This window comes from Lipotes vexillifer, unplaced genomic scaffold, assembly GCF_000442215.2.
Source record: "Lipotes vexillifer unplaced genomic scaffold, Lipotes_vexillifer_v1.1 scaffold1783, whole genome shotgun sequence".
In the NCBI taxonomy this organism is placed as follows: domain Eukaryota; kingdom Metazoa; phylum Chordata; class Mammalia; order Artiodactyla; family Lipotidae; genus Lipotes; species Lipotes vexillifer.
This window is the reverse complement of record NW_006777435.1, coordinates 37,198-61,885: the sequence shown is the minus strand read 5'-3', so window position 1 is coordinate 61,885 and position 24,688 is coordinate 37,198. Positions and strand designations below refer to the sequence as shown.

Genomic DNA, 24,688 nt, shown 5'->3' with positions numbered 1-24,688 from the left:
GGAAAGAGCTGTCTTAGCGAGGGCGGGACCACATCAAGTGCAGGGTGCGGGCACAGCAGGCAGGCTTGTTCTGCACCAGGAGGCAGGGTCCGGTCTGGTCCGGTCTGGTCAGGGAAGCCTTACTGGGGGGCTGATGACCTGAAAGATGAGTAGGAGTGAGCCAGGCAAAAGAGGAAGCGTGTCCCAAGCAGAGGGGTCAGTGTGGGCAACCACCCAGCAGTAGGAGAGTGTAGAACTGTGCTGCCCGGCATCCACTGGGCTTCCGTCCCTCGTCAACCCCTTCATGTGCTCAGGAGAGGCTAGGGATGCCCACCAGGGCTCTGGAAGGTTGGGAGCCTGCTGGATGTGGGGCTGAAGTTGGGCTCCTGGACAGACAGGGCTCAGTTCAGGTTACAGCTTTGTGGTTTGGGGCAGGTGGCTTAAAGCCACCAACTGCACCCTGGTCTCCTCTGTAGAATGGGGTGGGCCTCTGACCTGCTTTTGCAGGGTGCTCCTGAGGGTCAGTGAGCATAGGGCTGTGAGACGCTGAGGACAGAGGTGTCCCTGTGCTGAGGGTGTGGTGTTTGCACACACTCATCCTGCCCTTGAGTCCTGTCCCTGCCTCTCAACCATAGGCTCTGGCCTGTAGCCCAGGCAGGGCTGGCCTCTGATTGGTGCTGCAGCCATGGTCCTGCAGGATTCCCTGGAGGAGCTGACCTGGGGCTGACAGAGTGGGCAAGCCCCCACGGGGACCTTCAGACTGGGTAGAAGGGTCTCTTGGGCGTGGCCCCTGGCTTCCAGCCTGTCTCCCTCAGTCTCCCTCCCCATGTGCAGCCAGCTAGAGTGTGTTCCTTCTTGAGTCATAACCCTGGGATGGTTCCCTCTGAGTAAAAATGCAAGCCCTCCTGGCAGTTTGTGAGGCCCTGCCCGCATCTGCACCCACGGCTCCCCTGCCTTTGTCTGTGCTGCACTGGGTGACACCTCTGCCTTGCGGTGTTCTGATTGCACCAAGCATCCTCCTGGTTAGCCCCTCTTGCTGGCTGTTCCCTGCTTCCCACCCTTCCTGACCCTCCTCTAAATCTCCTGTGAGTGAGGCATTCCCCCACCCCTTGGAGTAACCGGACCAGCCAGCAGCGCCCCCTCCCCTTCTGCACCTCTTACTGGCTCCATTGGCCCCCAGGGCACACAGATGTTTCATGTCTGTCTCCTTGGCCGGGGCTGGACCTGTATTCCAGCACCCAGACAATTCAATAAATGTTTGTCACTTGAAGGAATAAAATGAGGAAGAGGCATCCGCCCACAGATGTTTACTGCAGCCTTAATGAGAATCCCCTGAACCAGAATAGGCCTGGTGTCCAGCGCAGGGCAGCGGGTGGGGACATCCCCCTGGAGTGTTCTGTAGCAGGTGGAGTTTGAGTGACAACTGTGTAGCGAGGAGCAGAAACATTTTCTGTACAATGTGACACTAAGAAACAGGATAGGAATTTGTCTCATTCTAGTTGCAACTTTGTATAGACTGGCTACAAAGGTGCTCATGTAGCTGGGGCAGGTACAAATGAGAAAGGGGAGGGGCTACAGTCATGCTTCTGCTTCCCAGCCCCAGCGCCCTGGCTCCGTGGCCTCAGGCAGGCCCTTTGGTCTCCCAGGCTGTTTCCTGGAGGCGGAGGCTAACTGAGGAGGCTGGGGTGCTGGGCTTCTGTTGGGTGGATGCCCTTCTCCCTCTTACTGATAAGGGCTAGGTGGTAACATGCAGGTCTTTTTTTTTAAAATTTATTTATTTTTGGCTGCGTTGGGTCTTCGTTGCTGCGTGTGGATTTTCTCTAATTGTGGCTGGGGGGGCTACTCTTCGTTGTGGTGCACGGGCTTCTCATTGCGGTGGCTTCTCTTGTTGTGGAGCACCGACTCTAGGCGCGCGGGCTTAGTAGTTGTGGTGCACGGGCTTAGTTGCTCTGCAGCATGTGGGATCTTCCTGGCCCAGGGCTCGAACCCGTGCCCCCTGCATTGGCAGGCAGATTCTTAACCACTGCACCACCAGGGACACCCCAACGTGCAGGTCTTGTTAGGTGGTGGGATGGCCAGTGGATTTGCTTTCTGCTTTATTGTATCTTTTTTTTTTTAATTTATTTTTATTTTTGGCTGCGTTGGGTCTTGGTTGCTGTGCGCGGGCTTTTCTCTAGTTGCAGCGAGTGGAGGATACTCTTCGTTGCAGTGCACGGGCTTCTCGTTGGGTGGCTTCTCTTGTTGCAGAGCACGGGCTTTAGGCGCACGGGCTTCAGTAGTTGTGGCAGTTGGGCTCAGTAGTTGTGGCTCGTAGGCTCTAGAGCGCAGGCTCAGTAGTTGTGGCACGCGGGCTTAGTTGCTTCGCGGCATGTGGGATCTTCCTGGACCAGGGCTTGAACCCGTGTCCCCTGCATTGGCAGGCGGATTCTTACCCCACTGTGCCACCAGGGAAGCCCTGCTTTATTGTATCTTCAATGTAGTTATTACATTAGCTTTGCAATAAAGAGGTGGCAGGAAGAGAGAGAAGGCAAGGGGCCTCCTCTGACATGTGAGCCAGCGTCTGCGTCGTATGGTGCAGCCTCGGAGAAGGGGTGCTGCAGCCCACGAGTGGGCGTGTGGGTGGGGATTCTGGAACAGGGGGTGAGGCGTGAGGAGCCTGGGATCATGCTTGAGTCCTGACCCCAGGCAGGCTGGTCCCGCACCAGCTGGGGAGCTTCCTTTGGGGTCACCTCTCTGGTCCCTCTGGCATCAGCTGGTTGCCTGGCCCTGGCTGAGTCCCCCAAACAGCTGCCCCCACCCCCGGGCACAGTGTCCATCTCCTGGGTCCCTGGCTGTCTTTCAGGAAGACGATGCTCAACGACCTCCTTCGTTTCGACGTGAAGGACTGCTCCTGGTGCAGGTGGGTGTCCCCGGTTCCAGCCCTGTTTTTCTCCAGACACGGAGCACCACTGGGGCCTGACTGCCAGCCAGGTCCCGCTCACGGAGAGATAGAGAAGCTTTGAGGAGGAGATGACAGTGCCTAGGACTGCTCTTAGTGATCCTATTTCCTGGCTTTCTTTTCTGGTCTGTGGCTGAGATTGGTTTTTCTGGATCCTGTTATTTAAGGGGATCTATTTGATCCAGCTGTGGGTCCTTCAATTCTGCCTCAGGAGAGCTCTTCAGTCACCAGGCCTGTCTCCTGGAGCCAACAGGGGGACCATGGGCTGATGGGGCATTCCAGGATGGTCTCTGCTGCTGCAGGGTGCCGCCCAGGGGCTGGCAGCAGCGGCTCCCCTGCCCTCCTTGCCCTGTGGGGCCCATCCTCTGGCAGGAGACCCCACACAGGCAGTGGGCAACCTGTAGGTCCTGGCTTCCCTTACCAGCTGTGTGGTCTTGGGCATGACACCTGCCATCTCTGAGCACTGCACATTTGTGCCCATCTGCTCCAGTCCAGCCCCTGCTGGGAGCAGCTCACAGCTGAGGAGAGAAAAAGATCCCAGGATTAGGAGGTGCTGGGCTTCCTCCTGAGCTGTGCCAGCTCCTTGTGCAGGAGCCCCTCGGCACCAGGCTCTGCAGCAGCTCTGGGCACTGCTTTCTGGGGTGGGGTCTCAGTGCCCCCCTTCGACAGAGGAGGATGTCCACGCCCAGTACTCACAGTTGCTGAATGTGGCCCAACAGGTGGCATCACCCCTTGCCCAGACACCTGGGTGGTGCTGGATTCCTTTGGAAGTTTGTGTGTTGTTTCTCTCACACTTGATTGTAAAATGTGTCCAAGAGTTACAGATTAATTTAAAAATCACTCTCAAGACCTTATAATTCTTTGTTAAAAATTGCTTAAGTATAAAACTCTGAAAAGGAGCAGCCCCAGGAAAGCAGTATAAACCGGTTTTTAATTCAATAAATAAGATGTGTGGACCACCCATGCTGCAGAATATGGTGCAGCTGTGGGGATGCAGGTGTGGATGGTTCCAGAGTAGCAAGGACATCTACCACATGATTCCATTTAAAACAATTACTCAGATGCATAAATATGCCTGGGAAAGGTGGTGGGGAGGCACACTCAAGGTGTGGATGGTGGTTTCTGGCAAAGGAATTATACATATGTTTCAGTGCTGGTTTTTTTGGTTTTCTTTATTGGCAATATTTTGAGGTTTCTATAACGAGACAGGTATTACCCTCAAAATACAAAAGCAAAAAGAAGTTTGGGGGTGAGGGGGGCTGCCCCCTGCCGACACCCACTGCCCCTTCTCCCCCCACCAGGGCCTTCACCACTGGGACCCCTCCTGCTCCCCGCTACCACCACTCGGCCGTCGTCTATGGCAGCAGCATGTTCGTCTTTGGTGAGCGGCCCTCCTCCCATCAAGCCTCAACCATGTGCTGTGCTTGGCCAGACTCTCTGTGTACTGTCCTCTGAGTTCCTGGGCTGGGTTGAGCCCTCTCATGGGCCCCTTTCCCTGACTGTCCTGATCTCCTGGGGGTGGAGCCGTCTGCCTCTGTGGCCAGGCTGGTGTCCCCCAACCAGGGGCAGGACATGGGGTTCTGCTCCTCTGTCACCAGAGCCTCGAGCAGGGGCAGGCAGGCAGGAGGTGCCCCCGAGGGTCAGAGGGCTCCCAGAGTACATTTTAACTGAGGCTAGATCCTGCCCCCACCCCCTGGGTTTGATGACTGAGTTGCTGCCTTTGGATGCGATGGCTTCTCATTCCCTTTACAGGGGGTTACACTGGGGACATTTATTCCAATTCCAACTTGAAGAATAAAAATGACCTCTTTGAGTACAAGTTTGCAACTGGCCAGTGGACGGAGTGGAAAATTGAAGGACGGTGAGAGACTTTGCTGAGACCTTTGGGGTTGTGCAGGCTGCCGTGCTGGGTCTCGGGGGGCAGCGGGCCTGGATCAGCTCTGTAGAATTACAGATGATGGGCGTTAACTGCCAAGGCGCTCCTGTCTGCGCCTCCCCTGGCTCTTAGATACCCTCCTTCCAGAGGGTAGAAGGGACAAGTGTACTGTGGATGGCACTTCTCTGGCCCTGTTTTGCATGCACCCCCTTGATATTGGGTGGGAGCTGGGAAGGGGCTCTGTGCCCTTGGACATATGAATCCTTGTCCAGCTGCTCCGGCCTCATGAGTTCAGCCTCTGCCACTGTCCCTTATTCCCAGTGGCCCAGCTGGAGTCCCCAGAGCTCCAGTCACCAGGTGTGGGCACGGCAGCCCCGGGGCCCAGCAGCCCCAGGGCCCGGTGGCACTCGTAGGCTGTGGCCCTGGCCTCATGGGGCCATGAGGCTCAGATCTGCACGGGGCGGCCTCCCTGCTCACCCCCTCCTCCTGCCCCAGGTTGCCAGTCGCTAGGTCAGCCCATGGCGCCACAGTGTACAGTGACAAGCTGTGGATCTTTGCCGGCTATGACGGCAACGCCAGGTAGGTGGCAGCCCGGAAGTGCACCAAGGCACAGAGCAGCCTTCCTGCACTGGGGAGGGGGGATTCGAGCTAGGGGTTTCTCAGGAGGGTGGGTGTGTAGACAGGGCTGGGAGAACAGGAAGATGGGCAGGACGAGGGCCACCGAGTGGAGCCCCTGCCCAACCCTCACAGGGGACAGAAGTTCTGGCACCCCTGAAGCCCCCTGGGGCGACTGAGGGGGTGGCGAGCCCACCCATGTCTGTGCAGCTGGCCAAGGATGTGCTGGCTCCACAGCCCCGAGGCCATAGCTGGGTGTCATCAGAGCCAGGGGTCGGGTGGTGGCCCCTCAAATGGCTGGGGTGAGGATACTCGGACCCACGGTGAGCAGTGACCTGAGTGAGCAGGAGGGTGGCAGCGGCAGGGCTCAGACCCGACCCGCCTCCCCATGAAGGGCAACAGAGGTGCCTGCCTGTGTCATGGGACCTTTCCTCCTTGTTGTAGAACATTGGCTCTGCTGTATTTTTCTGATTACAAAAACAGCACACGATCATTCCGCAGGAATTCAGCGTTACAGAAGCCCCAAGTGCTGCAGGGTTAGTGGTGGCTTCTGTGAGGGCCTCTCCTGGCTCCAGGGGGCCCGGCCCAGCAGGGATTCAGTGCAGCCGAAGCCCCCACCCCAAGGCTGCTCCATAGTCCCCTGGTCAGAATCCCCCTTGGTGCATTGTCCTCCTGGAGACTTCCCTCCTGTCTGGGCCCAGGCCCACCCTGACCGCCAGCCCAGCTGTGGGGTGTCAACCCCTCTGTCCTAATGCAGGTTGAACGACATGTGGACCATCGGCCTCCAGGACCGGGAGCTAACATGCTGGGAGGAGGTGAGGGGCTGGGGCCGGGGAGGCCGCTTTGTTCTTGGCCTCGCCAGTCCCTCCTGACATCCGGCCCAGCCCTCTCACAGTCCCCGCAGTGGTTACCCAGTGACTACAGGCTCCGAGCCTGTGACTGGTGCAGTTTGGGTCTGATCCACTCTTCTTTGAACACAGTGGGGGCGGCTGCTGTCGGGGTCCTGGGCAGTGTGTCTAACCACTGCCCTGTCTCACCTGTAGTGAAGACTTCAGCCCCAACTGTTCAAAACTGGGCCCATTCAGATGGGGGCTTTAAGCTGTTCCACAAAAATGGACCCATGACCCCTCACTCACGGAAGGTTCAGGAGTGAATGTAGCCCTAGCTCAGCGGGTCGGCCCCGGACCAGGAGAAGGGCTCATGGCTTCCCCAACCACACAGGTGGCCCAGAGCGGTGAGATCCCGCCCTCCTGCTGCAACTTCCCGGCGGCTGTCTGCAGGGACAGGATGTTTGTCTTCTCAGGCCAGAGCGGGGCCAAGATAACCAACAATCTCTTCCAGTTCGAGTTCAAGAACAAGACGTGAGTGCCCTGCTGGTGAGGCCCCCGTTAGCACACCACACCAGTGCCCGGGGCTGCCTGTGTGGGCTCCACACACAGCCAGCACCTTGGGAGCGGGGCCATGAGGGCCCTTACACAGCCTGGACCTGAGACCCCACAGGCCTCTCGTGGGGGTGGCTGCAGCCCAGCATCCTGGGGCCTAGGCGGCCTCCCTCCTTGCCCCAGTGTGAAGACAGCCAGCCACCCCTTACAGCAGCTGCCTCGCCGGGCAGGTGCCACCCTCCTGCCCTGCCCCTGCTGCCTGCTCCATGTTGGGGGACGAGGGCGAGACAGGACCCCATGATGGGCTGCGAGGAGCCAGGCAGGGCTGGTGCCAGGATGAAATGGGGTGGGGGGCTCAGAGCCCGGGTGGAGGCTGCAGGGGACCACGAACCCCCACCCCATTGCGGGTTCACATGCAGCGTGAACACACATCACAGGTGGACACGCATCCCCACCGAGCACCTGCTCCGGGGCTCTCCGCCGCCCCCACAGCGACGCTACGGGCACACCATGGTGGCCTTTGACCGCCACCTTTACGTGTTTGGGGGCGCAGCTGACAACACACTCCCCAACGAGCTGCACTGCTACGACGTGGACTTCCAGACCTGGGAGGTCATTCAGCCCAGCTCGGACAGTGAGGTGAATGCTGCTGGTCCACAGGTGGGCGGGGCCAGGGCCAGGGGCTCCAGCCAGCCAGCAGGAGCAAGGCTGGGACACCTGGGGCCCTCAGCCCTGGACACTGCCCTGGCCCGACGCCGGCCTGGGCCCCTCTGGCCTGTTCTCCATCTTACCACCTATGGGCTAACACTTCATGGCCCAGCATTGGCGCTGTGCTGGGGATATTCTCCCGGGATGCATGCCTTGACCGCAGCCAGGCTCCCATCTCGGCTGTGCTGGGAGCACCCTCATCCTGTCACTTTCCCCCCACACTGTCCCCACAGCACCCATCCCCACCCCAGGCGGGGACAGCAGCAGTCTCTGGCCGCCTGTCCGGCCCTTGCTGAGGGGCCGTGCACCTGCCTGTCTCCCCCAGGTCAGCGGAGCCGAAATGCCCGAGCGAGCATCTGCTTCCGAGGAGGCACCTGCCCTGGGCTCCGAGGAGCGGGGCGGCTGCAAGAAGTCCCGGGATGTGTTCGGCCTGGACTTTGGCAGCACCACCACCAGGCAGCCCACCCTGCCAGCCTCAGAGGTGAGGGCTGGCACCCTCATGCCCACCCCTCACGCCCTGAAGCTGGTCCTGTGATGAAGAGGCCAAGGCTCAGGGCTTACAGAGCACGTGAGGCGAGGCCGGGAGCCCATGCCCTGCTGGACGGGCCACATGGGTGCAGCACATGACACCCAGCACCCTCTGCCACCTGGTGGGGCCACAGGGCCTGTCCTGTCTGTGGGCCCACACAGGCCCCGCCTCCCCCCGCCCCCCCGCATGGTTGTGTGGGGGGTGGGGGTCCTGCCCTGTGGCCCCTCCTTCCAGGCCACCGGTGCCCTCCTTGCTTAGAGGCTGGCCGTGGCCAGGCCTCAGCCAGCCCTGCTGCTGGAGACCCCGCCCTGTCCCTTCCCCTCCAGCTGCCCAGTGGAAGGCTCTTCCATGCGGCTGCCGTGATCTCCGACGCCATGTACATCTTCGGGGGCACCGTGGACAACAATATCCGCAGCGGGGAGATGTACAGGTTCCAGGTGGGGCAGCCCGCGCTGCCGGCCTGAGGCGGAAACTGGAAACCGAGCCCTTTGGGTGTTGGGGCTTTGCGGGGGCGGGGCTTGTCTGGCGCCAGAGCCGAGGCTGCACCTGGTGAGCCGGCAGCCCCTCTGAGGGGTCGGGCGGTTGGGCCGGGGTACTCTGGAACCTCAGTGCGGGAGGGGCCGGGGCGGGGGGCCGGGCGGCGCCCCGCAGAGCCTGTGGTGGGCTTGCTGGGCGGACCCGTCCAGCAGCGTGGTCTCTGCCTGCAGTTCTCCTGTTACCCCAAGTGCACGCTGCACGAGGACTACGGGCGGCTGTGGGAGAGCCGCCAGTTCTGCGACGTGGAGTTCGTGCTGGGCGAGGTGGGTTGCCCTTCTGTGCCCGCTGGCGGCCCCCGCCCCCAGGGTGAGGGTCCTCCGCCCTCCACCAAGGTGTCCCTCTTCCGGCAGAAGGAAGAGTGCGTGCAGGGCCACGTGGCCATCGTAACGGCACGCAGCCGCTGGCTCCGCAGGAAGATCGTGCAGGCGCGGGAGCGGCTGACCCAGGTGAGGGCCGCCCACTGCCTGGGCAGAGGCTTCCGTGGGGTGTTCTTGAGCGCCCCTTCCTCTGCCCATAGAAGCTGGAGGAGGAGGCGGCCCCGGCACTCAGGGAGGGCCCCGCTGGGGCCACGGGTGGGGCCCGGCCACCCCTGCTGCGTGTGGCTATACGCGAGGCCGAGGCACGGCCCTTCGAGGTGCTCATGCAGTTCCTCTACACAGACAAGATCAAGTACCCGCGGAAAGGTCGGCCTGCGCCGCGGGCGGGAGGGAACGGGATGGGATGTGGCCACCCTGGCAGGGGGTGGCCGGGGTCTCCGAGGCTTCACCCCGCCTGTGGCTGAGCTACCTCGTTGTGGAGGGAGCCCGGGCCCCACCCACCCAACACCCCGCCAGAGTCTCAGGAGTTCTTGGGCGCAGGCCACGTGGAGGACGTGCTGCTCATCATGGACGTGTACAAGCTGGCACTGGGCTTCCAGCTGTGCCGCCTAGAGCAGTTGTGTCGTCAGTACATCGAGGCCTCCGTGGACCTGCAGAACGTGCTGGTCGTGTGTGAGAGCGCTGCCCGGCTGCAGCTGGGCCAGCTCAAGGTGCGGGGTGGGGTCCGTGGCAGCCTGTGTCCCCTCCCCACCTGCTGTGGTAGGCCTGGTGAGGCCTGATCCAGTGGCCTGCGGCCTATCTGTCCAGGAGCACTGCCTGAACTTCGTGGTGAAGGAGTCCCACTTCAACCAGGTGATCATGATGAAGGAGTTCGAGCGCCTCTCATCTCCTCTGATCGTGGAGATTGTGCGGCGGAAGCAGCAGCCGCCTCCCCGCGCCCCCTCGGACCAGCCCGTGGACATTGGTAGGGACCCACCTGGTCCCCGAGAGTGGTGGACAGGGCGCAGCCACCTTGGGCACAGGGTCCTACCGCAGGTGGCTCAGGCTCAGGCAAGGCAGAGACCTGCTCAGCGGGCTGGGTACCAGGGCGGCATCTCCCAGGACCATTCCTGGGGGAACACGGGCCCTGTCCAGCGAGAGCTGACCTGACTGGGACGCCAGGCATGAGGTTCTGCAGCAAGCAACGAGCTGAGGGTCCCACGATTAGTTGCCCAGCTTCTCTTCTAGGTGGGCCCACATCTGGGCCTGGTGAGGGGTGGGCACAGCCCTCAGACGCTTGGTGCCTCCCTGTCCCATCCCCACCCAGCCAGGAAGGGACCTCATAGACTCCTTCACCCCCTGGCCCTGGGGCCTGTGCTGCCTCGGCCATGGGCTCCAGGTGACACAGCTGAGGGGGCGCCAGCACTGGGACAGGAGAGGGCTCAATGGGCCGAGTCCAGGATAAGGTCAGACTCTGGGGGGACAGAGCCTCAAAGGCCAGAGTAAGGCCTCTGATCTGGGGGTTTCGTTCAGGGGGGCAACACGGGCAGATGCACAGGAGGCAGTGCCCTGGGGTCCTGCATCCTGAGTCAGAAGCCACCCTCTGGCTCAGGCCCCCTCTACACCCTCAGGCACGTCTCTGATCCAGGACATGAAGGCATACCTGGAGGGGGCGGGCGCGGAGTTCTGTGACATCACGCTGCTGCTGGATGGGCACCCGCGGCCAGCCCACAAGGCCATTCTGGCCGCCCGCTCCAGGTGGGTGGGGTGTGGCTCGCGGGCGGGCGGGTGGGTGAGCAGCTGGGCATTGGCCGACTTGCTAAGGGCCGGCCCACCGTCTGCAGCTACTTTGAGGCCATGTTCCGGTCCTTCATGCCCGAGGACGGCCAGGTGAACATCTCCATTGGGGAGATGGTGCCCAGCAGGCAGGCCTTCGAGTCCATGCTGCGCTACATCTACTACGGCGAGGTCAACATGCCGCCCGAGGACTCGCTGCATCCTCACCTCTGGGGCTCCCGGGTCATTCCCAGGACAGCTTTGGGCCCTGCTGGCTTGGCCTGGCCAAGCGATTTCCTGAGGACTTCTTAGTGTCCAGTCTCTTCCGGGTTCCCTGGAACAGTCGGTTGGCTGGCTCAGAGAGGTTTGCAGTCAGGAGAGACGCGTGGGTTCAGAGGAAGGGGTCATGGCTCCGTGTGGGGTGATTCCTGGCCAGGTCATGTCTGTGGAGCTCTGAACATGGGAGGCCAGGATGCCCTTCAGGGCTCTGTGAGGCCGTGGATGTTTCAGCAGATGGGCATGTGGGTACTTTCCTGGGGAGAGGAACCTGTGGTTTTCTTTGGATCGAATGGAGCTTTGGACCCCTGAGTGGTTCAAAGCCCATGTAGAGGCTCTGCCTGGATGGGAGCCCGGCTGTTGTGGTGGGTGGGCCCCCCTTGACCTGAGCAAGAGGCAGCAGCACTGGTTCCGGGCTTAACCGTCCCTGGTGGCTCCCCAGGGGGAAGAGGGCAGCTGGGTGGGAGGAAGGCTCTCTTGGCCCACGGCTCCTTAACCAGCCCTCAGCTACCTGTTCGCGGCGCCCTACTACTACGGCTTTTACAACAACCGGCTACAGGCGTACTGCAAGCAAAACCTGGAGATGAACGTGACGGTGCAGAACGTGCTGCAGGTAGCTGCCCTGGCCCTGGGCCTCTGTGCCTGCGCGGTGTATGGGGCAGGGGCAGTGCCTCAGGGAACCTGCCGTTCCAGATTCTGGAGGCAGCAGACAAGACGCAGGCACTGGACATGAAGCGGCACTGCCTCCACATCATCGTGCACCAGTTCACCAAGGTCAGGGCCCTCCCACGCAGTGCGCTGCCTGCCCCGTCTGCAGGACATACTCCCCTTGGCAGTGGCCTGGGCCAGGTGGGAGGGGCCCTGGCCGCCTTGTGCAGCAGTGGGTTCTGGGGATAACTGGGCAGAGCTGTCCACCCACTGGCTGATCCTCACCCCGTACTCGTTGGTCAAGTCCCCAGAAGACTCCTCGGCCACCTGGCCCTGGCAAGAACAAGGCTCCATCCTCCTGGCCTTTGGTTGCCTCCGCAGGTCTCCAAGCTGCCCACGCTGCGCTCGCTGAGCCAGCAGCTACTGCTGGACATCATCGACTCCCTGGCCTCCCACATCTCAGACAAGCAGTGCGCAGAGCTGGGTGCTGACATATGAGGGCCCACGTGGTGCTGCCTGCCCTGCCTCGCCCACTGCAAAGACTGTGCTGGCCACGCTCGGGCCTGCGGCCGAGGGGTCGTGTGCCCAGGGCCTCCGAAGGGAGCTGAGTGGGGGACTCCAAATGCCCCATCTCACTGCTGAGGACACAGGTCCCACAGGAAGCAGACGGTGAAGCGGGATCCTGGCTGGCACCCTCTCCCGGGGTGGAGGTGTGGGTGGGAAGCCAGGGCTTAGTGGTGAGGACACTGCAGGAGGCAGGGGTCCTGGCCAGGGCCCAGTGAGGGAGATGAGCCCACCAGGGAGCTGGCTTTGGGCCCCCTACACAGCAGGGGCCCAGCATGGCTTGTGCATCCAGCCACTAGGTCATGTTGCCAAGACCCCTCAATGTGGGGGCCGCACAGCACCCCCAGACCCTCATCAAGGTGGGTGTAAGGGTTTCCTCCTGCCACCCAGAACCTGGGTAGATGGAGTCCAACTCCAGGTGAATTTTGAGGTGTGAAGGGCCCTAAGGTCAGCTCCCAGCCTGCAAGGTCATCCACTGCGGACTGGGCCAGACATCCAGAGGGGCTGTGGGATCCCACCCACCTGTGTGTGCGTGGGGGCCCTGGCTTGCTCAAGAGAAGTCAGAGATGCCCCAGGCCCGCATCTGTCCCTAAGTATTTATTGTCATAGGCTTGCCTCCATTAAAGCCACAGCAGTCCTACCTGCACCCAAACCTCACTGCGCAGTCCCCACTGGTGGCTCCAGCCCTCCGTCCTCCTGGAGCTGAAGCTGGGCCATATGGCCCGATGGCTCAGGATAAGCCAGTCTTGCCTGGTTCTGTTCATGCCAGCAGCTCTCCACCCCCACCCAGGGTGCCCCAGTCACGTAGTGGGAGGGCTGGTGGGAGGAATGCAGGCCAGCCTCTGGACTCTCCCCACCCAAGGGGAGCCCTGGGGGCCCGGAGCTGGCTCTCCTGGCTCCTGGGCTGCCCTGTAGGCTCCTGCCTGCACTGAGAAACTGAGGACAGGCCACTGAGTCCTTCCCTGTCCCGACAGAAGGTGCCAAGTCCACCCCAGTGGGAAAGGCACCATTCTGCCCCTCTTCTGGGAACAAGAACCCTTCTGCCCTGGCTGCCAGGAAGCCACTTTGGGGGAAACACAGTCTCTCTCTTCTGAGCCTTAGAGCTCGTTTCCTGCCTCTAGTTGGGCCCCACGTAAACGCAACATCTGCCACTCTCAGGCCTTGCTGAGAAGCCCCAGGTGGACATTCTTAGGCAAGGGGTGCTCACCTGTAGGCCCAGCAAGCTAGGAAATGGCCTGTGCAAGGTGCACCTCGGCCGGCCAGCAGGCTTGGGAACCACCTGCGACCCTGCTCCGTGTCTGCCTCCTGTAATGGCCATTTGACTCTGTGCGTAACGTGAATAAATGAAGTTTCACTCCAAAGGCCCCAAAAAGCAAACCACACAACACAGTGTGGCCTTTTCCAGGACTAGAAAGAATTCAGCAGTGCTCTTGCGGCTGCTGTGGCTGAGGCCCAGCAGGGAGGTCAAGTGTGTGGTTAAGTGCCTCACGGAGCTGCTGCTCACAGGTGCAGGGAGGCCTGCCACGTTGCAGGTGAACTGAAGGAAAATGAGGACAGAGGCGACACCAGGACTGCTGCCCAAGTGCCTGGCCCTCTGCTCTCCACACACCTCATCCCAGACCTCTGGGGATCAGAATGGTCACTGTGGGGCCCTCACTACTTGCCAAGCATAGCAACCCCAGGTCAGTAATCGCCTTTCTTGTCCATTTTTCGGATGGGACAGGCTGGGCAGATTGGATCTGGGGACGGAAGCCTGTTGTTTCCCTGAAAAAGAACTGAGTCTGGCCTGGGTTTCATGGGTGTCTTCAGAGACCAGCGGGCTAAGTCAAGGCTGTTCCAGGTACCAAGGAAAGGGTGCCCAGTATTGCCCCCGAACCTCTACTCACACGACCCCTCAGAGAGCCCTGTACAAGACACAGAGCTGTACAGTGAGGGCTTTGTGCTCTCCACAGCCAAGGGCTTGGACTCCAGGGCCTGAGCCCTCTGGTCGCTACAGCCAATCTGGGGAAACGGGCCTGGTACCCAGGGGAAGGGCCCCAGCCCCCAGCTAAGCCAGAGAGCAGCGCTTCTTTCTAGAATCCACTTTATTATGGCATCTGGCAGGGCTGGTGGACGCAGCTCAGATCAGATCCTCTCAAGGTGGATACTGAGGGAGAAAGAGGCTGAAGCCCTGCTGGGCGGCCCTCACTCAGGCCATGCTGCTGCTCAGCTGCATGGCAAAGTCCTGCACGTGCTCCTTCAGAGTCTGGCGGGCATCGGCCTGTGCCCGCTTTTCCCGTGCCCGCTCCTGCTGCAGCTTGGTCAGCCGCAGCCGCAGCCGCTGCTCCCGCCGCTTGCAGGCCTGCAGCTGGCGCTGGGCCTTGTCCAGGGCATCAAGTGCAGCCTCAGCCCGCCGCTTCCAGAGCAGGGCGCTGCCCACCTGGTAGCTGTGCTCATTCTGGATGTAGGCTCCAGCGGGCGGCGGGAGGCGCAGCATGTAGGCCGAGGGTGAGATGGGCCTCGGCTCCAGCGGAGACGGCTGTCGCTCTGGCTCCCGCTCAGGTGAAGGCTGGGTGCTGCAGCCTGCTTCATCTGCCTGGGCACCCAGGGGCCCCAGGAGGTCTGAGAAGGGGCTGCTGAGGCCAGGCTCCAGCCTCCCGGTGGGGGAGGCAGGCAAGGTGGCAGGTGCTGAGGCCTCTTCCACAGGAAAGCAGGTGATGTCAGCAGGTGGAGGTGGGCAAAATGGAGTTGTGGGCCCTCGGCCCTCAGAGCAGCTGGGGGAAGAGAGAGAGACTGACAGGCCAGGCTCAGGGCTCGCCGACCCCATTTCACCAGCTCATCTAACCCCCATCCCTGAACCCACTCCACGGGCTCAGAACCCTGTCCAGCAAGGCTGCTGTGAGGCACCCTAAAGCCCAGTCCCTCAGACCTGGGGTGCAGTGGGGCACCTCCCCCTCCGTTGCAGCACGTACCGCTTCCTGCATCGCCGGAGCCGGCTGACGTCAGGGGGGCTAGGGGGGTAACTGTGCCCCTTGGTCTTGGTTGTTCGACGCAACTTGGAAAAAGACTCAAATATCGTCGGAACTGCTCCCTCCTTCAGCCTGTGATACCCACTGCGAGGGAGAGTGGTCTGGATGAGGTGGAACAAAGCCCTGCCGCCCCAGCCGACCCGCAGGGCATGGAGCCAGCAGGCCCTCCAGCACTCCAGCAAGCTGCTGGGTTAGCTCTGTGGGAGGTGGGAGGCACCCTGCCAACAATGAGTCTGGGGAATGCCAAGTTAAGGCCCCCACCAATCTCTTCCTTGCAAAACTCCTCAGAGTTAAAGAGTATGGAAAGGCTCCACCAGAACGGGGTAGCCCAGCCAAAAGAACTGATTCCGTTTGTGCACTTGTAGGGAGGGCTGGGGTTGCAGGGAGCGCTCTCTGGCACAGTGATCCCTAGGGGGTGGGTCTCACTGCCCAGGTCTGTCGGGAGAGGAAGCTGAGGTTCCCAGATGGAGAAACCAGGGCTGCTGCTCCGGGGACCTCCCCAGCGGCCGGCTGCCACCCCACTGCCTAGGCCCTGCCCACTGTCAGCTGCCAGGAGGCTCACCTGATTCCCACCAGTTCAAAGCAGTTCTCCTCGAAGTGCTTGGAGCAGAAGTAGATGTACTCAGACGCCGGGTCCCACAGGCCCTGGCCGCTGGGGTCCAGCCGCTGGCAGTTGGCCAGCCACAAGCCCCGCCTTGGATTGTCCTTCTTGGGGAGCCTGCGGGGCCACAAGCCAGTGAGCCAGACGGGAAAGGCCGGCCCCGCTCATGCCGCCCCCAGACCTCGCGCTGACACGGCCTGCGCATAGACAAGGAAGCTAAGGCCTCCAGAGGAAAAGAGACTCGCTGAACATCATCACGTAGGTAAGACTCGAAGCAGCTGGCCCGGGCAGGCGGACCGCCCCTGCTCCCCCACCCAGCCTCCCACTCAAGCCCCGCCCCGACCACAAAAGCGCGTGCGCAGTGGCTCCGCGACGCGGCAGGACGGACGCACGCGTAGGGGACCCTCCGCGCGCCGGCGCGCACGCGCGCTAACCTGTGGAAAGAGATGCCGCGGTTGCGCGTCTCGCGCGTGTCCCGTGTGCAGCAGCCGGCGGCGGAGCAGTGACGCGGCATCTGGGGAAGAGGCGGGAGCTCGGTCGCAGGCGGCCGTCGGGGCCCGGAGGGGCTTCGCGCCCCAGGCTGCCACCCCGCTGCAAGCGGCCCCGGCGTGGCGGGTCTTCCCCGGCTCGATCTCGCCCGAACCCCGTCCCAGCCTGTTCTCCCGACTCCCGCTTGCGGCACTCACGGTCTCGCCATTGCTGCGCCGCCGAAGTATCGCGAGGTTTGGCTCGCGGCGGAAGTCAGTACCAGAGAAACGCGGAAGTGCGCGGCGTTCGCCGAGGGGCGGGCCCCGGAAACTGCAGAGCGAGCCCGGGGAGTGGTCGCGGGGATCTCCCACGCCGCCCGGGTCGGGAAACGCCTACGACGGGAACAAGCCAGGCGGAGCTGGCGCGCACGCTTCTTGCGGGAGAGGTTCCTCTTCTGGGCCGGGCGGGAGGTTTCGGGGCAGCTCCTCCGGGGGTGGGGCGAGGGAGTGGGTTCGTGCGGGGCGGGGCAAACGCGGCGGGCCCGCGACTCCGACGACCAGAACCGGCCCACTTCCGGCCCCCGAGGAGCGCCTTGGCCGGCGCGAAGGACTCCAGTTGTTTAGGCGGAGAGCGCTTCCTGGTTCTCCGCCCCTCACTCTGAAGCCTTTTTCGGGGGGTAACGCGGCAGTTGACTGCTCTGTGTAGCGAGACAGACGTACGGACCTGCTGCATCTTTTCTGTCCGGGAGGAACATCGTTTCCCTAGAAATTCACTTGGAAAAGGAAGGTATCTGGCGTGGGAATTTGGTCGAAGTGCAGCGCAGGGCAGACTATGCTCAATACAGAAACTTTAATAGGTAAACACATCTGTAACGTGACAGTCGGGGGACGGGGGGCCTATAGCCGCGCCCTCACATTCAGTACTCTTCCCCTTCCTCGGCCTCTGCTTCCACCGAGTCCACGCCCACCTCTTCGTAATCTTTCTCCAGCGCTGCCAGGTCCTCCCGGGCCTCCGAGAACTCGCCCTCCTCCATGCCCTCCCCCACGTACCAGTGCACAAAGGCGCGCTTGGCGTACATGAGGTCGAACTTGTGGTCTAGGCGGGCCCAGGCCTCAGCGATGGCCGTGGTGTTGCTCAGCATGCACACAGCCCGCTGCACCTTGGCCAGGTCTCCCCCGGGGACCACTGTGGGGGGCTGGTAGTTGATGCCCACCTGCCAGAGAAGGGAAGCATGGTGAAGTTTATTTATTTTTCATGGTGAAGTTTGTACTGTGGTCTCAGAAATTGTAGGTTTTTGTTTTTGTTTTTGTTTTTTTTTGCGGTACGCGGGCCTCTCACTGCTGTGGCCTCTCCCGTTGCGGAGCACAGGCTCCGGACGCGCAGGCTCAGCGGCCATGGCTCACGGGCCCAGCCGCTCTGTGGCATGTGGGATCTTCCCGGACCGGAGCACGGACCCGTGTCCCCTGCATCGGCAGGCGGACTCTCAACCACTGCACCACCGGGGAAGCCCTGTAGGTTGTTTTTAAAAACGGGGGCTGTGGACCCAGTTTAAATTATGCCCTGTAGGAATTGGTACTTTGTTTTGTACCAATATATGCCGACATTTAATATCCGGTGACTTCATATTTTCACTTTGTGAAGCGCCATCTGAAATGGCAAAACGAAACAAATGTCCTTTGTGGAAACTAGTTAATTTATCATACACTCCCTACAGTAGAACACTGTATGATCATAGAAAAGAATGAGAAATCTGTCCCGGCATGTAAATATGTCCAAGGTATACTGTATACTTGGTTAAAAGAAAAGCAACTTGAATTCGATTTATGCTTAAAAATACCTGTAGAGTATTAAACACCAGCTAGAGTCTTTGACAGCTCAGAGAACATCGTGCTGGAGAAGGACAAACAACGGGGAGAGGGCTGACGCTGTGACCCCTCCCTGCCCTAGTGAGCAGCTAGTAGCCAGCAGCAGCTGGACACAGCCAGTCTCCAGAAGAGCTGGGATGAGCAGGGGGAAGGGCACAGGGGGTTCTGACTTGATAGAGGGGTGCTCTCACACAGCGCTACGGTCAGGCCAGCCAGCCCCTCCAAGTGGGAGTGCTGCCAGCTTCCGTTTCTCTTTGGCATGAGTGGAGTATGTCACCTACCTTTAAAGAATGTTCTTTGCCCATGTCGCTGGCCCTTCTGTCAACATCACCCGTATAACAAGAGGTGTAATGTGAATATGCACAGACTATCTCTTGAGGGACAAACAAAGCTCTGGAAGGGGAAGAGGACTTCAGCTTTTCAGCCTTCTGCGTCATTTTAATATTTTGCCACATACACACTTTTATAATGAAAAAACTAAACATAAACATGGGAAAGACTCCTTGACAATAGTGCACCCCTGAGCAATTGGTTATTAAAGAACATATGGTGAAATCACACTCAGACTGACAAAAAGGAACTTAGAGCAATGAGAATTCAACGGGCTCTATCTGAGGGAGAACTATCCTCTGTGGGGACAGAAGCTGTGACTTCCTGTACCTCCCCACTGGCTCACAGAGACTCAGCCAGGAGGGAAAGCCTGGGCAGAGGGTACAGCACCCCGCAAAGTGCCACCCAGCTGTGGCTGCCTTGGATGTCCTTGCCTTCCGAAGGTCATGGTGAGGTGACCGAAAGAAGTCAAGAATGGAAGGTTTCAACCCCCACCTATAACCTCTGAGGTCTGCACACCTCTTACGGAAGGTGTAATGAATATTTCCAGATTGGTGAAACCTGTTATAGACTTTACTCTTTTCTGTGAGTCACTTTGCATCTGTCGGTCTTACACCCTCAGAGATGGTCTGTGCCAGGGTGTCTTGAAGTGGGGCTGACAGAGGCCAGGTGGGTGCAACAACTTGTCTGTAGTCAGAGGCAAGCTCTGGCCTTTCCAAATGGGAATAGGATGACACACATATTGCTTCTATTTCTCTTCATTTTCAATCTGCAATGACCCTGGAACGTGCAACTCCCCAAACACCTCAGGAACTCATCAGGGCTCACGAGTGCAGGATCTAGCACTTTTTCTAATGTGGAAGATCAATTGTAAACAAGGACTTTTAATGAAGAAGAGGGGGCAGAGTTAACGATCCCAGGCGTGGTGAGGCACTTAGCGTGGTGATCACAATAGGTCTAACATGTTACTTGGCTTCCAGATACATGTTGCTTTTCTCTGGGTAGACGTTTCATCGTGACACTAAACACGGTTGAAGGAGCCACCTAATTACCAGTGTGGTTTTGTGTGCGAGGCAGTGTTCCGAGTCTGGTTTGGAGTAACAGCAGTGAACCCCCCTTGGCTCCACAGAAAACACTGCATAATGAATTTAAAATTCTGTCTACAAAAACATAAATGTTACCTAAAATGCAGTGACAACTGGTGACTGAACTAATGTGAAATCTAAAAACCATGATTTCTAACACAAAATGATACCATAGACCACAACAAGCTTCTTGAGCAAGAGTGGGAAAATGTGGAGAACAGACATGCTTCAGTCAGACGTCCCTGAAAGCTCCCTCCATCGCTCGCTGCCCCTGAGGCTGTTAGATACTAAAAGCTGTCTCAGCCTCAGTCTCTAAACTGTAAGATAGTAGTAGTAGTAGCCCATGAGTGTTACAGGTTGGTTGTAAGAAATAAGGGTACATAAAGTCCTTGCTAAAGATCAAGGCACCTAGCAAATTAATTACTAAACTTGTTCTCCCTGCAGTGCAGCTGCCCTGGAACAGGGTACCCTCCACAGAGGGGCAGCACCCCATCCCAGGATCTGCCGTGGGCGGAAGGTAAACACGCGCTACCGCCCAGCCTACCTTGAACCCAGTCGGGCACCAGTCCACAAACTGGATGGTGCGCTTGGTCTTGATGGTGGCGATGGCCGCATTGACGTCTTTGGGGACCACTTCCCCCCTGTACAGCATGCAGCAGGCCATGTACTTGCCGTGGCGAGGGTCACACTTGACCATCTGGTTGGCCGGCTCGAAGCAGGCGTTGGTGATCTCGGCCACGGACAGCTGCTCATGGTAGGCCTTCTCGGCCGAGATGACTGGGGCGTACGTGGCCAGGGGGAAGTGGATGCGGGGGTAGGGCACCAGGTTGGTCTGGAACTCCGTCAGGTCCACGTTGAGGGCGCCGTCAAAGCGCAGGGAGGCCGTGATGGAGGACACGATCTGCCCGATCAGACGGTTAAGGTTGGTGTACGTGGGCCGCTCGATGTCCAGGTTGCGCCGGCAGATGTCATAGATGGCCTCGTTGTCCACCATGAAGGCACAGTCCGAGTGCTCCAGGGTCGTGTGCGTGGTCAGGATGGAGTTGTAGGGCTCCACCACAGCCGTAGACACCTGGGGGGCCGGGTAGATGGCGAACTCCAGCTTGGACTTCTTGCCGTAGTCCACCGAGAGCCGCTCCATGAGCAGAGACGCAAAGCCCGAGCCGGTGCCGCCCCCGAAGCTGTGGAAGATGAGGAAGCCCTGCAGGCCCGTGCACAGGTCCGCCTGCAGGAGAGCGGAGGCTGTGAGGCCACGCCCGCACGAGCCGTGCCACCACCCCCACGGGCCCCCACGGGCCCCCACAGGCCCCGGTCACGGCACACTCTTCCTCTGCAGGTTCACTACACAGGTTCAACCCATCCACAGGGAACACGCGTCACACTTAGCAGTTACAGACGTGGACGCGCTGCGGCCACACCGGAAAGGAAGACCCTGCACTCATGGTTCTGCTGGGTTTTGCCAAAGTGATGTCCCGGGGAGATCCCGGGCCTCCCCTCCTGTCCAGGAGGCCTTCCCAGGGCCCTTCTCACCAGTTTGCGGATCCGGTCCAGGACCAGATCGACGATCTCCTTGCCGATGGTGTAATGGCCTCTGGCGTAGTTATTGGCCGCGTCCTCCTTCCCGGTGATCAGCTGCTCCGGGTGGAAGAGCTGCCTGTAGGTCCCCGTGCGCACTTCATCTGCAGAGAGGACAGCGTGCCCGAGACTCTAAGGACGGTCGCTGACTCACCGGGATGGCCAGGTCCGGGGAAACCTTCAATTCTACAGGCACGTGCTGCGCCTCACAGGCCAGCAGCGTCAGCGTCTCACAGAAAAGGTCTCCGTGTGATACACATGCCTCATCTGCTGTTTATGGCTCCGGGAAGGTCCAGTCAACCCGAGGAACAAATGCCAGTGTGGCCAGTTCCCAAAGGCGAGGGAACGCTCACACTGCACAGGCGGTTCTGCGCGTGCATGTTTTGTTCACACCCACAGCTACACCCGGGGTGTTGCTGAAATGGCCCTGACATACTAGACATCAGCGTGACTTTTGCCGGGCGCCCTCTGTGGCCTGGGTCTCACGGGCTCTAAGGTGACATTCTGTTGTCTCCTGGGTGGCCGCCACTGAAAGGTGCTCTCTCCTGGCAGCTCCCCTTGGAAACTACCTCGGGCTTCTGATCTGGAGGAACCCAGCAAAGGTCCTGTGCTTCCCCTTCTAAGTCTAAGGGTACCTACCGACCACGGTGGGCTCCAGGTCCACGAACACGGCTCTGGGCACATGCTTGCCAGCCCCGGTCTCACTGAAGAACGTGTTGAACGAGTCATCCCCACCGCCGATGGTTTTGTCGCTTGGCATCTGGCCGTCGGGCTGAATTCCATGTTCAAGGCAGTAGAGCTCCCAGCAGGCATTGCCGATCTGGACCCCCGCCTGCCCCACGTGGATAGAGATGCACTCGCGCTGCGAACCAGAATATGCATGTGAGGCCCCTTGTCTTGAAGGCAGCCATTACTGTGTGGCAGGCAAAATGTAATTTAATGTTTGTATGTGCTTCAGAGTGGGGCTTTCTCATACCTTATTTTCTTTTCCAGGAGACTTATGTGACCCTTTTATCCCTGTGAAAACTGGCTTGCTCTGAACCACTCTAGCTGATAGTGAATGCCAGAATTAGCCCCAGAACCTAAGTGTTTGCTACTATACAAAAATTCGGTTATTTAAAATTTTGCAAGCCGTATAATGTCAATAATAAACTCCATGTTACAGCTAGTCACAGTAATTCTCTGAAGAATATAGCAGTTTTTATTGTGTTCTGACCAAATGATAAGGTTAAGTGGTAATGAGTTGGGAAAGGAAAAGTGGACTGGGACAGAGGCCACCGTGGCCCAAGCATGGGTGGTCACTGTGTGTGTTTCATCTGCCCCTCTAGGTCTAGCCTCTGTTCTCTGTCCAGCTCTGTGCTCAAGGAGGCTGACCCATGTGGACTGTGTCCCCTGGCTTCTGGTTGCTTTAGCCAATGTCAGGCACCAGCAAGAGCTGGAGGTTAGAGGAAGGTGTGGTCGGGGTCCTTGACCCTGGCTCCCTCCCTGCTGGGCTGCCTTGAGTCGCTTGAGTTCCTTTACAAGGGCACAGAGTGTCAGCAGTCAGCGCTTGTCATAAACCTACCCTCTGAGCTTCTCATAGCACTCCATCCCCTCACCTCTTCCAGCCTAGGAGTTAATGGCTCCCAGATGGCACAAGTGCTGGGATACTGCACTGTCCTTTGGTGGTTTCCTTAAACCCTGCCCGTATCTTTATAAATAGTATCTTCTTAAAGATTGTTCTGTGAGTATCTATTTTGAATGTACGGTTTCTTTCCTACCGGGAATGTAACTCTAGTCCCTAATCACATGTCTGACTTTAGACACATCATCCTTACAAATACACAGAGGTGATCACATGAAATTTGACGTGTGCCACCCACACTAAATTCTGACTTACATACAGTCCTCAGAACTTGAAGTCCTGTTTTCTATTATACAAGCACCAAATCTCAGAGCAGGAGAGACCAGCTTGATGCAGCAGTCCCCGAACATCATCCCAGAGGGAAGCATTCGGTTTGGGAAAGATCTTTAGTGACAACGAAATCCCTCCCCCAGAGGAGGACTCCATCGGCACCCCGGAAGTCCTTTGAAATCCACCCACAAGAGAATTCTGTTCCCGTGCCAGTAGTTAAAAAAATGAAAAAATCACAGAGCAAAGAAATATAAATGAACCAAATTCCAGAAAGTGGCAAACCCTTCTGAGGATGACACCGATGACTGATTACATTCATCCCTCGTAGAGCCCCAGGAGAAGTAATCTACCGGAGGTGAGGGTAAGAAGAAACCAGTCTAAAGTTTAGTGAACTTTTTTATTTATTTATTTTTTTTTGCGGTACGCGGGCCTCTCATCGCTGTGGCCTCTTCCGTTGCGGAGCACAGGCTCCGGACGTGCAGGCCCAGCGGCCATGGCCCACGGACCCAGCCGCCCCGCTGCATGCGGGATCCTCCCGGACCGGGGCCCAAACCCGCGTCCCCTGCATCGGCAGGCGGACTCTCAACCACTGTGCCAACAGGGAAGCCCAACCGCACCATTTGCAAATGCACACTATTCACTTTGAATCCAGATCCACTGTATTTCACAGGATGCCTGTTGTGTCCTTCTACTCTCTCAGACCCAGTGTGATCAGAGCCAGCTCTGTGATCCAAAGAAATACCCCAATGTCTTCATTTACAAAATGCGGCTGGGGAGCTCCGTGGTTTGTAAGGCCACGTCCATCTGACTGTCTAACAGTCAAAGGAATTGCAGTGCTCGGGGATGTCATTCCTTGCTGTCAACAGAAAGCGAGCGCACTGCCGACCTTGCCTGGATTGCTGGTTTGTTTACATTTCTGTACTTGGCTCCATTTCCTCTCTGAAAGTTCCTCCAGACCAAGTCCTGTGTCCCCTTCTCAGCAGATGACCTCCTTCCCCAGCACGGCCCCCCGCCACCCTCGGAGGCCAGCCCTACCCGCTGTGCCCACTGTCCATGGCGGCCCGACCACTGCAGCCAGGACTGCCTGCCTCCCCTAAGCCCAGAGACCACGTGCCGAGGCGAGCTGACTGCCGCGGCTCTCGGACTCGGATGTTGTTACTCGTGGGAACTGTGGCTCCATGGCCGAGAACGCCACCTTCGCAGTTTCTCCTTTTCAGCCTCTGCTCTGGCCGCGCGCTCGGGGAGCGGACGCCCACACGAGGCTCCTCGGGCATCCTTTCAAACCTGGCCCCCACCCATCTGCCCGGGACACGGCCTCCAGGCCTCCCGCCCGCCCGGCTGTACCATGGTGAGCGCCACCACCGCACTCCGCCCTCAACAGCTGCAGCCTCCCAACTGCTGCTGCCGCGCCGCGCCGCGCGCTCCTAGGACTCGCCGCCGCCAACGCCCATTGGTCTGGAGCACCATGGGGCGGGCCAAGGTCTGGAATCCCGCTCCCAATTGGCCAGCAAGTGACTCCCAGAGTGTGGCGCGTTCTGATTGGACGTGGATTTGGCGGGAAGGCTGCGGGGTCGCCAAAGGATGAGCGCAGGTGGGTGTTCCCGCGAGATCTTGGCCTTCAGGTGGGAGCGGTGTTCGGTTTCCTGTTCTGTCTACGCCAGCTAGGCGGCTTCCAGGAGGCCTAACCTTGTCTACGCAGCCGAACCTGGCTGTTGTCCGCTGGGGGGGGGGGGGGCGC

The 24,688-nt window shown here is 59.5% G+C and overlaps 3 protein-coding genes across 4 annotated transcripts in view; 1 reads left to right on the top strand and 2 right to left on the bottom strand.

Annotated features, from left to right (window-relative positions):
- Positions 1-12,136, top strand: part of LZTR1 (leucine zipper like post translational regulator 1) — a 13,488-nt gene extending 1,352 nt beyond the window's left edge. Inside the window, exons 3-21 of one of the 2 annotated variants that reach the window (XM_007450999.1) lie at positions 2,822-2,878; positions 4,219-4,298; positions 4,670-4,778; positions 5,289-5,372; positions 6,166-6,223; positions 6,630-6,769; positions 7,228-7,429; positions 7,824-7,979; positions 8,354-8,464; positions 8,735-8,827; positions 8,915-9,010; positions 9,082-9,247; positions 9,422-9,591; positions 9,689-9,845; positions 10,492-10,618; positions 10,705-10,854; positions 11,420-11,525; positions 11,606-11,686; positions 11,942-12,082. In XM_007450999.1, coding sequence (XP_007451061.1) covers positions 2,822-2,878; positions 4,219-4,298; positions 4,670-4,778; positions 5,289-5,372; positions 6,166-6,223; positions 6,630-6,769; positions 7,228-7,429; positions 7,824-7,979; positions 8,354-8,464; positions 8,735-8,827; positions 8,915-9,010; positions 9,082-9,247; positions 9,422-9,591; positions 9,689-9,845; positions 10,492-10,618; positions 10,705-10,854; positions 11,420-11,525; positions 11,606-11,686; positions 11,942-12,058 — 2,260 coding nt within the window. In that variant the 3' untranslated portion in view covers positions 12,059-12,082. Of the gene's footprint in view, positions 1-2,821; positions 2,879-4,218; positions 4,299-4,669; positions 4,779-5,288; positions 5,373-6,165; positions 6,224-6,629; positions 6,770-7,227; positions 7,430-7,823; positions 7,980-8,353; positions 8,465-8,734; positions 8,828-8,914; positions 9,011-9,081; positions 9,248-9,421; positions 9,592-9,688; positions 9,846-10,491; positions 10,619-10,704; positions 10,855-11,419; positions 11,526-11,605; positions 11,687-11,941 lie in introns of both variants that reach the window. The other variant, XM_007451000.1, reaches the window with a different exon arrangement.
- A 2,098-nt stretch (positions 12,137-14,234) lies between these two features.
- THAP7 (THAP domain containing 7) lies at positions 14,235-16,460 on the bottom strand. Its single transcript, XM_007450998.1, has 4 exons — positions 16,168-16,460; positions 15,695-15,850; positions 15,076-15,216; positions 14,235-14,877 (listed from the first exon to the last, which is right to left on the bottom strand). Exons 1-4 carry the CDS (start codon positions 16,245-16,247, stop codon positions 14,313-14,315), a joined length of 942 nt encoding a protein of 313 aa, XP_007451060.1. The 5' UTR covers positions 16,248-16,460; the 3' UTR covers positions 14,235-14,312.
- A 579-nt stretch (positions 16,461-17,039) lies between these two features.
- The window catches only part of LOC103088880 (tubulin alpha-3 chain-like), a 10,397-nt gene continuing 2,748 nt past the window's right edge, over positions 17,040-24,688 (bottom strand). The window contains exons 2-5 of the mRNA XM_007450997.1: positions 21,696-21,918; positions 21,012-21,160; positions 20,026-20,706; positions 17,040-17,414 (exon numbers count right to left, since the gene is read on the bottom strand). Of these exons, the coding sequence (XP_007451059.1) occupies positions 17,118-17,414; positions 20,026-20,706; positions 21,012-21,160; positions 21,696-21,816 (1,248 nt within the window). The 5' untranslated portion in view covers positions 21,817-21,918 and the 3' untranslated portion in view covers positions 17,040-17,117. The remainder of the gene's footprint in view (positions 17,415-20,025; positions 20,707-21,011; positions 21,161-21,695; positions 21,919-24,688) is intronic.

Coding starts and splice junctions, on each gene's coding strand:
- THAP7 (XM_007450998.1), bottom strand. CDS start 16,247: ATGCCGCGTCACTGCTCCGCCGCCGGCTGCTGCACACGGGACACGCGC. Junction 15,851..16,167: donor CGCGGCATCTCTTTCCACAG/GTTAGCGCGCGT, acceptor GTGGCCCCGCAG/GCTCCCCAAGAAGGACAATC. Junction 14,878..15,075: donor CTCCGGCGATGCAGGAAGCG/GTACGTGCTGCA, acceptor CTCTTCCCCCAG/CTGCTCTGAGGGCCGAGGGC.